Source organism: Tachysurus fulvidraco, chromosome 15, assembly GCF_022655615.1.
Source record: "Tachysurus fulvidraco isolate hzauxx_2018 chromosome 15, HZAU_PFXX_2.0, whole genome shotgun sequence".
Lineage (NCBI taxonomy): Eukaryota > Metazoa > Chordata > Actinopteri > Siluriformes > Bagridae > Tachysurus > Tachysurus fulvidraco.
Window position 1 is genome coordinate 15,349,928 of NC_062532.1, and position 9,813 is coordinate 15,359,740.

At 40.7% G+C, this 9,813-nt stretch overlaps 1 protein-coding gene across 1 annotated transcript; it reads left to right on the forward strand.

Moving 5' to 3' along the window:
• Nucleotides 1-276: 276 nt before the first annotated feature.
• On the forward strand, nucleotides 277-9,540 carry casc3 (casc3 exon junction complex subunit). The gene is made up of 13 exons (XM_027139073.2): nucleotides 277-506; nucleotides 1,481-1,505; nucleotides 1,903-1,958; nucleotides 3,119-3,361; nucleotides 3,585-3,733; nucleotides 4,012-4,188; nucleotides 4,414-5,183; nucleotides 5,623-5,684; nucleotides 5,799-5,907; nucleotides 6,197-6,304; nucleotides 6,513-6,721; nucleotides 6,799-6,921; nucleotides 7,331-9,540. The coding sequence occupies exons 1-13, from the start codon at nucleotides 321-323 to the stop codon at nucleotides 7,367-7,369; spliced, it is 2,256 nt and encodes a 751-aa protein (XP_026994874.2). The 5' UTR covers nucleotides 277-320; the 3' UTR covers nucleotides 7,370-9,540.
• Nucleotides 9,541-9,813: the final 273 nt, after the last annotated feature.

Below are 9,813 nucleotides of genomic sequence, written 5' to 3' on the forward strand. Positions count from 1 at the left end.
ACAACGCAGAGATATAAAGACGATATTATTTTGACGCTATTTTTTAATCTTTGACTTTGATTTTCGAGGATTTTATATATTAAAAAAAACCTCAAAGGTCTCGGAGCAAATATGTTAATTACAATACAATAACTTTTGTTCTGAATGAAGTTTCTCATAAAATCCTCGTGTTGAATTTACAGACGTTATTATGGCTTTATAACAGCTATGTAGACTGCGTGAATATCCCCTCAAATGACGTGGCGGTGGGAGGAAATTACGACTTTATTGCCGCCCACACTTCCTCACGTACTTCCGGTTTCCCTTCCTTGTGTGCTAAGATGGCGGACCGGCGACGACGAAGGAGGCGCGCGTCTCAGGACAGCGAAGATGAGGACGAATCTGCGTCCGGGTCGGAGAGAGGAAGATCAGCTTCCCCTAGCGGGAAGACTCGCCCTAGAATCCCCGAGCCGGGGGAATCTCCAGTCGGACGCGTTGTCACGAAAAACGACGTCGAATCTGAGTGTGTGAGTGTCTCAGCTTGCTACCACTTTAGCCACGAAACTGCTAGCAAGTAAGACTACTTCTATACAGACGGAAAATAATCCTATCAGCTTCCTTGTACGCATTCTTCGGGATTTTAAAACGTTAACCAACGTATAGAGCAATTTTGGCTTGTTGGAAACATTGTAGGAATTTTCTGGAATCATTTCCTTCTGGTCTCATTAAGACACTTTATCCGCCACCACCTCAGTCATCAGTAAAGTCCTCATCATTCTAGCCGTTTGTTCTGTGCTAAAGCTTTAGCAAGGCGATGGAAATGAGCGTTAGATGGAGTTTAACATCTATTTTCCAACACGAGATACAGGGTCAAACCTTTCAGTTTTGTAAAAATCCCACAGAGAACTTGAAGAGTTATGGAGTCGTATTTTGAAGGTAGACGACTCACATTTTCTCTTGTTTACAGTATAGGTGTACACTAAAGTGTTCTCTTCATTTGCTTCGGATATGAATTGACCTCACTTGAAGTCCTTATAGTTAGGCCTTCGATACTTCGGACATCAATGAATGAATTATTAATCCTTAACAGAGTTAAACTGTTAAAAATGTCTGCTTTTTAATTCGTCTGTCTTCTTAATCTGTTGACTAGAATGCACACACTTCACATCACACACGTTCACAGTGTAAAATGTATACAATACACCCTATTGTGAGTCTGTTTTGAAGGTAGTTGTTCTGATCCTTGTTCATCATTTCTGTCTGCCGTGGCCCTGATATCAGTATCTCACTCTATGGTTGATTTGTTCCTTCTTTATTATTACTTGTATTATTTTGTTCATTGATTAGAGAAAGGTTTAAAAACACGATGTAGCGAGGGTGATTATACAAGACTGATTTTTTTTTAAGGTTCTTGAAAGCTTGCAATCGATTGTGTTGAATGTTTGCTGGTGGTTTGTCAGAGTTGGACCTGTGTCTAACTGTGGTTTCCAACCCCTTGTAGGAAAGTGAAGATGGTGTCGGTGAAGGTGAGTGGATTTCTGTTTGTGTTTGTTTCGAAAGTCCAGTCTTTTATTTTAGAAATGATTTAACACCTTTTAATAAGGTGTACAGACCTTGTGTTCACTTTATAGTTATTACGTCAACAATATATTTTTTGGGTGATGGAACGTTCACGGCACAGACCCAGACATGATGTCATGTTACCATGTGTGGTGATGACACCCTTACATCCAAATAATAGATAGATCTGGTGGATCTATAATGTTCCTTAGTATGATGGTTTGGGTAAAGGTGGCTGATCGTATACCAGCAAAATAATGTACAAGACAGGGTTATCTAATAACCAGGCAGTGGAGTGTGTGTATAGAATGTGGTGTTAGCGGTGCATCTAGCTATCTGACGCTGAATCTTTTGTTCCTCCAGCTGTCCTTTCTGACTATGACAGTGCGGATCCGGAGGAGAACGGCTCGCACTCGGAGGTGAGTCACCATGGCAACACAGACCAAGGGCTGTTGAGATCTGTCACCATAGAGTAGCCCTGCACTGCACATCTGATGCTCTTGATGCTAGGGTTTAATTTAATAAACAGCTTTGTAATGTTTTTAATCAAGTGGGTTGAATGCTTAGAAAAACCCCGAAAAGCACAGCACAAAAATTATATCACCTGTGTCTATTCACATGTAATACTTCTGTAGCTTTTAGTTTATGATCTCAATATTCAAGCTGCTGATGTTTTGCTGTGTTTGAGAATTCATGATGTCACCATGTTTCGTTCAGAGGTTGCTCACGGATGAAAACACCTTATCTGTATAAGTCAACAGTTCACTGCCTTTAATGACTCTTAAATGAAATATTTACATTTATATTAAATCTACAGCACTTGGCAGATGTGCCAGACAGTTGATCATGATATAAATAGGTTATGGTCTGATAACAAAATCATTTGTTTGTGTGAATTATTATAACGATATTATCTATGTATTTGTAAATCTGTTAGTGGACTTGAGTGTGTGTGTCTGTGCATATCTAAAGGACGGTTAGTAAAGGTAATATTCATATTCAATCATAAATTTAAACTTGAAAAAACTACATCCTAATAGCAGCTGCTATTGCTTGTGTTGCTTCATGTGGGCATATCGTGTGCTGTATTTTATAACTTTGTCTCCTACAGCAACATAACTATGAACAGGCTTTTGCTTTCATTTAGCAAAGATGTTTCACAAATGGAGGTTAAATTGCTTTAAGTGTAGTGCAGTTTTGTTGATTATGTAGTTGTCTGTCTTAAATTGATCATCATGCTGATTCGCAGTATTTTGTAATCATTTATCCCACAAATGGGATAATGCAGAGAGCTGCCAACATTTGTGCATTTTTGTTCAGGAGCTCTTCATACTCTTATGTTAAAATGCTGTTGGGAGCTCACATTCCAATGACTGGCTATTTTTACAAAAACTAAATCCTCTTGTGTCCATTTTCCTTTCTGTTTTAGATTATTTTGAGATTTTTTGTGTACTTGGATCTTAGATGTATACTGCAAATTTGAAGTACCATTGAAAACCTTAAGGTTACAATACTAAATTTAATCTGTGACATGAGGAATACAATGCTTAGTGTTAATCTACTCTTGTATTTGTCTCAGGGAGGAGAGGAGGAGGAGGAAGTTGAGCACTTCAGTGATGAAGATGCTGCACGCCAAGCCACAGAGCAGAAAGCAGCAGCAGCAGCCGCCACCGATGCTCCCACTGAAGTTGTGGGAGAGGTGGTTGAAGTAGAAGAAGTGGTGGAGGTGGAGGAGGAGGAGGAGGAGGAGAAAGAAATAAAAGAAGTGAAGAGTGATGAGAAAGGCAACTTGGCAGGAGAGAGGCAGAGTGGAGATGGTCAGGTATGGAACAAAAAGCAAAATGGATGTTGTTCTAATCGGAAATGACTAGTGCTTTAAGCTAGCTTTAAAAATCTGTTTCTAGTCAGTTCATGCAGATCAGTGTGCTTTGTTTTTAATAGATACAGGCAGGGGTCTGATTATTTAGTTCCTTTATTGCATTATTAAGGCTTTTGTTGGTTTTAGGTTATTTTTGAGGGAAATAACTATAATTTTGTAAACTCAGGAGAGCACGGAGGATCCTGAGAACAAGTTAGCTGGTAAAGCTGGACAGAAGTTGGATGATGATGAGGACAGAAAGAATCCAGCATACATTCCCCGGAAGGGACTGTTTTTTGAGCATGACGTGAGGGGCCAGGCTCAAGATGAAGAGAGGTAAAATACTGAAGGGGGGAAAAACAATACTGTTTGCTACATTCAGGCCGTATATTTTTGTTTATTTGCAGAGTCTGTCTGAAGTATGTATTGTAGTCTTTTCATGGTGCTCAAATTTCTGCACTACAGAACAATGAATAACCCATTACATGTCTACTATATAGTGAAAGACTAAAAAGGACATTGATGGGTTGCACTGATCACATTATTTTACCTTTTCTCCTTTTTGTCGTCTTCCTTCTTTTTTTTTTTGTTCTGTTCCCCATTTCTATCAACAGGCCTAAGGGCAGACATCGGAAGCTGTGGAAAGATGAGGGTCGTTGGGAACATGATAAGTTCCGGGAGGAGGAGCAGGCCCCTAAATCACGCGATGAGCTGATTGCTATTTACGGTTACGACATCCGCAATGGTAATGGCTGCAGTGATACTAGACCGTTCAAGCTGCGGAAGCCCAGGTAAGCATTTGAAAGACAGTTTGGTTTGATGTTCTCTGTAGGTGGTGCTTTCTGTTCAGGTGGAAGCTCTCACAGTATCCCCATGCTTTTAAGACAATCTCTAAAAAGGTGTTGCTTTGTTCTCTTGTTAAAAGATATATATATACACACACACACAGAGTGAGACATTAGCTTGCTTCTGTTTTTTTTTTTTTTTTTTTTTTTTTAATAATTTTTCTTTTATAGGCATCTTGGCCCACTAAACCAAGAGTTCAAGCGTTACAGGGATGGTGAGAAGCCCCCCCGTTCCTCATGGCATGGTGCAGCTCCTGGTGCCCGTGGTCCCCCGCCTATGACAATAACTCCCCAGTCAGGTGTTTCTGCTCCTCCTCGCCTCCAGAATAGGCCCTCCACCCAGCCCCCTGCACGCACCTTCCAGAGCAGCCGTCGACCTGATATCAGAAATCATACTAAAGCCACCACACGACTCCAGGCTTCTGAGAGTGAGAAGGCTCCCAGGCTCAGGGGCAGAGGTTGTCATGGACCCCCTCACCACACCCAGCGCAGCACACGAGAGGATGAAGAAGAGGAAGGCGAGATTCCAACTGTAGCCACCACTTATACTGCCCATTATTACAAATCTGAGCAGGAGACAACCTCTTCATCACAGCAAAAGGAGGAAAGTGGAACAATGGAGGAACAACAGTCAAGCACACCTGGTACAGTAAGGGAGGTGTCACCACCTCCTGAGAAGCCAGTGGAGAAAAAATCCTACTCTCTGGCACGCAGGAGCCGAGCCAGGCCCTCGGACCTTAGCAAACAGGCCTCTCTGGAAGAGGCAGTGCTCACCCCACAGGTTATGCCCACTGCTGCCAAGAGTGAATCGTGGCAGGGTCAGGGTGAGTCAGGCACACAGAGTGGCCTATCAAGGCTGGATCAGGACCTGGCTCGCCTCAATCTGGCTGGTCAAAGCTGGACCCAGAGTCCGCCCTCATACCTCCAGCCTGAGATGAGAGGTACGGTCACTTGCTCTTCTTTTGTTCATTTTTTCCCTTTATTTTAGAGATTTAATTAAATCCCCATAGGCAGGATTCCACGCTCTCATTGCCACAGCCCGCGTTTGATTCCTGGGCCAGGGGCTAAACCAGCCACTGCAGAGTTAACTCTGGCGGTCCCAAGCCCGGATAATATGGGAGCATTGCATAAGGAAGGGCATCCGGTGTAAATCCTGTGTCAAATCAAATATGCAGACCATGTGATCAGCTGTGGCAACCCCGAACAGGGAGCACCTGAATGGGGAAAAATAAATAATAATAATTCCCCTATGCTATTATTTGTGTTCTGCTTAATCTGTCTTTGTACATTTGATTTGCAAACATGAACAAATCATGATATGTTGAAACCAGACTCTGTGTTGCATTTGTGACATTTCTTTTGCATTTCTTTGTCTCACAGGCATCCCTAGTTCTATACATATAGGAGGTGGACCTCCCCAGTATGGCAATATGGAGGACATGGTGAGTACCTACTAGATAATAGAAATGCCTAAAGAATGATGTATCTTTCAGTACTGTAAACTGTGTATAGTTTGAGCACTGCAGTGGTAAAGAAATCTTTTATGTCCATGGCAGGGTGTTGGTGGTGGCCGGGCTAAGCGGTATTCTTCTCAGAGGCAGAGACCAGTGCCTGAACCAGCGCCAATGCACATAGGGCTCATGGAAGGCCACTATTACGAACCCAGTGCGTATGCTTAAATACAAGACCTACTGAGGGCATTATGGCTGAGTCTTTTAAACAATAGGAAAACACAAATGTCTACTTAAGCATTTTTGTTCATTTATATTAAAATTTATATTTAAAATGCATTTACTTAGTATTTGTTAAAATTTTAGTAGTGTTTCAGAATTTAGGAATGTTTTAGGTCAGTTCTGTCTTTAGACGGATTCACCGTTAGTCTGACTTAATGTTGAATTGTTTTTTCGTAATGGTTGATTATCTAGACACATAAATCCTTGTTTCTCTTATGCAGTGTCATTTCAGGGACCAATCTACGCACATGGTGACAGTCCTGCTACCATGCCACCACAGGGGCTTCTGGTACAACCAGAGATGCACCTGCCCCACCCCACACACCCAAGTAAGCCAACTGCACCCACATGGGTGTCTTTCTCTTGCCCTAGTTGCAGTACTGTACCACGTCTTTTCTATTGTTGATAACTGTATGTATCCAAAAAGGTGTGCCATAGCCTTTCATCTCAGTATGGTCAATTTCACGTTTCTTGTTTTATGTCTTTTAATAGAAAATTAAAATCGCTGCTAACTGACCAATCATTTATTTCTTACAGGTTTGCATCCGCACCAGTCAGGAGGACCGATTCCAAATGCTGCGCTTTACGCTGCTCCTCCACCCGTTTCTCTGTCTCCTGGACAGCCACCCCCGCAGCAACTGCTTGCCCCACCCTTCTTCCCTCCACCTGGAGTCATGACCTTTAGCAACACCAACTATCCTTACCCTGCTGGAGCTACACTACCCCCCATATACCCAAATGCACAGGTGACCATTTTTTCTTTTTGATATAATGATTATATATCTTGAGTTCATTAACACAGTAATACCTGTGTTCTATTCAGGCACAGTCACAGGTGTATGGTGGAGTGACGTATTTTGACACGGTACAGCAGCAAGCTCAACCCAAACCTTCTCCACCACGCCGCACCTCACAGCCAGTCACAGTCAAACCTCCACCACCAGAGGTGAGTCTTACTGATTCTTACCTACAACACATCTCTCCTTAAGATAAAATCTGAGTCTTATTCATCTGAAATGTATTCAGCCTGATGACACTATATATCATTGAGTGTGGTAAGTTACTTTAAATAGAAATAGAATGTTAGCATTAGTTATATAATGTTATGTTAAGGCATTTACAATGTTGCCATAAGGGGGTTATTAGTCTTGTTCTAATTTAATAAGTAACACTTTGTTAGAAATAGATGACAGACCAATACCCTCTATTAATATCGGGCCATTATTAGCAGTCAGCTTCAGAATTACCTGTTAAAAAAAATCAATTACTGTCAAGTCACCTCTGGCTTGGTTAGTACGGACAAATGTCTATTCTTGCTGTATGGAAAAAAAAAAAAAATGACTGAATTGTTACAGGACCAGAGCAGGAAGCCCAGTGAGGAATTGCGCTCCTAGCTGCTGCTGAAAGAAGTAACCAGGACCAGCACCACTTGTGGATGAATTTAATTTTCGATGTGTTACATTACCGTGTTTTTTTTTTTTTGTTGTTTTTTTAAAGAAAAAAACGTGTAGTTTTGATTTTATTCATTTCAAGCATGTCTGCATTCACCTTCATTCAAGGCTCTTTGTAAGTCATGTCTCGATCATATTTTTTATCACCTGATCTGTTTGCTGTGTGCTTCTTCACTTTCGAGGCATGAGTTAGTTGCTGAAGGAAATGTACTGTAAAATATATACGACAAGCCGACACAGAAAGGGTTTCGCTGCTATTACTCACCATCATAATCATCATAAATAAATGTTTTGTATTCATAATCAAGGCCGTTTTTTTTTTTTTTGGATGGAAAAGGCAGATGAATGTGATTGCAAACGTTTCATTTAGTGCAGCATGTTATGCAAACGTTTCATTTAGTGCAGGCTATTTAGCTCACTGTTTGCAAGTAATAGCCTAATACATATTTGTTTCAAATTAGACTTGTATGATAATTATCTGGTGGAATTTTAACCCATTTTGTGTGTTGAAGAATGGAACATGAAAACAGGTCAGCATCATACAGTAACATGTTAAGACTCTCATTTACCATAGAATTTAAATATATGCATGTAGCATCTTCAGTTTAATATTCACATTCAGCATTAGAAGGCACTTTTTTTGGCCTGGCAGTCTATGCATCCCTGTTTTTCTTCATCATCCCCCAACGCTATATCTGTGAAATGTTTATTAGTAACTACATTTAAGGCAATATGTTTCAGCTATAGTGCAGTTTCCAGACTGGTCATTGAGGGCAGGACGTGTTGAGCTGCAGCATGGTGTGATCCATACCAGTGGATTAACTAATTGACCAAAAATTTTGTCTGTAAATGCTGACGACTGAAAAGAGACTCCTTTTCTCTGCTCGACACGGTGCACATTTAAGCAGAAATATTTGATGGTGCACCTTTAAGGGCTGACGGATAGGCAGTGACTTACATATATATTATATATATATATGACTGTTCTAATAGCAGGTATTATTGGAGTTCATGTGGGTTTTTCTTTTTTAAAATAGTGGTCTGCTCATAGTTTCTAATGCATAAAAAAACCCTACTTACTTAAACTTAACCCAGACAGTGCTGATTTGCAAATGCTCAAGCAGTATAGTTTCTGTAAAGGTGCTAGTCTCTTGTGTGTAGTGAAGTGTGATCTTTTCACTCTTCCCCACATCAATGGCATATGCCTGATCTCTGTATCTTTGACTTTGTTCTGTGTTAAATACAATACTGTAATAACAGTTTCAGGTTGAGATGATTTTGACTCGGTAGTGTGTTCTGCGTGATGATCACTCAACCACATAACGGTGCACTTTGTGCTGTGATGATCTGGGGGAAAAATCCACAGAAGCCTAGAACTATTCACTTTGCCTGAAACTGACATACTTGATAGTGCTACTGCTTGGTGATGGCTTTCTAGTGTATGTGTATATAGAATAAATGTATTATTGAAGCCTGTGGTTTAAGCAGTAATACCTTAAACTTTAGTTACTAGTGAAATATTGTCACCTTGAACAAAGTCAGCAGGGATTCCTAGCCATTATTTGTTGTCTGATTAACTGGTAATTAACTTGCAATTATCAATCGTATCAACAGCTTTTTAATTTCTAGATGTGGTAATTACAAGAGGTCTTTTCCTTATAGGAGCACTGTACAGGCATGCATGAGCACATAGCTGCATTTCTTTGTGAAAGTAATTCTAGGTGAGCTCCAGGGGCTGTGTTCCAAACACCTCTTAGGGTTGTGTACCAAGCACCTCCACAGGACTGTGTGATGGGTTACTTCTTTAAAATGGTTCCCTTTATCATCTGCTCCTGATAGCCTGCAAGTATAACTGAAGTTCTCTTACGTTCTCAGTGTTGTTTAGATGTTGTGTATAAGATGATTTGTGATGTTACTTTCTATGCCTTAAAAAATTGCATTGGTTTGACATATCTGCTCCCATCGACTAGACCTGCCAACACTGTGACGGGCTTGTACATGTTTAAATGTTCAAAAGTGATTTTTTGATTATTTTTTTTTATTTGATTTATTTGAATTTTTTTTTTCGTGGAGCATTTTTGTCAGAAGAACTATTAAACAAAACCCATGTGTAATGCTGTGTGTGTGTCAGAGAGAGAGAGAGAGCATGTGCGCTCTTTTGGAAAGAAAAGTGATCAGCAGACGGAGCCTGGCTTCACTAACCATTGCCAGTGCTTCTGGCACCAGGAGTGTTAGACAAGGTTTTCTTTTGATTGTTATATTATCATGGTCATGCCAACATTGAGCAGATGGCAACATTTTTCATAATAATTAGGCACACAGTTTGCATACTCCAGCTTGATGAAGATGGCTATGAGCTGCTGTTCTGGCTTGGGGAGAAGCTGGTT

Coding starts and splice junctions, on each gene's coding strand:
- casc3 (XM_027139073.2), top strand. CDS start 321: ATGGCGGACCGGCGACGACGAAGGAGGCGCGCGTCTCAGGACAGCGAA. Junction 507..1,480: donor ACGACGTCGAATCTGAGTGT/GTGAGTGTCTCA, acceptor AACCCCTTGTAG/GAAAGTGAAGATGGTGTCGG. Junction 6,922..7,330: donor TCAAACCTCCACCACCAGAG/GTGAGTCTTACT, acceptor GAATTGTTACAG/GACCAGAGCAGGAAGCCCAG.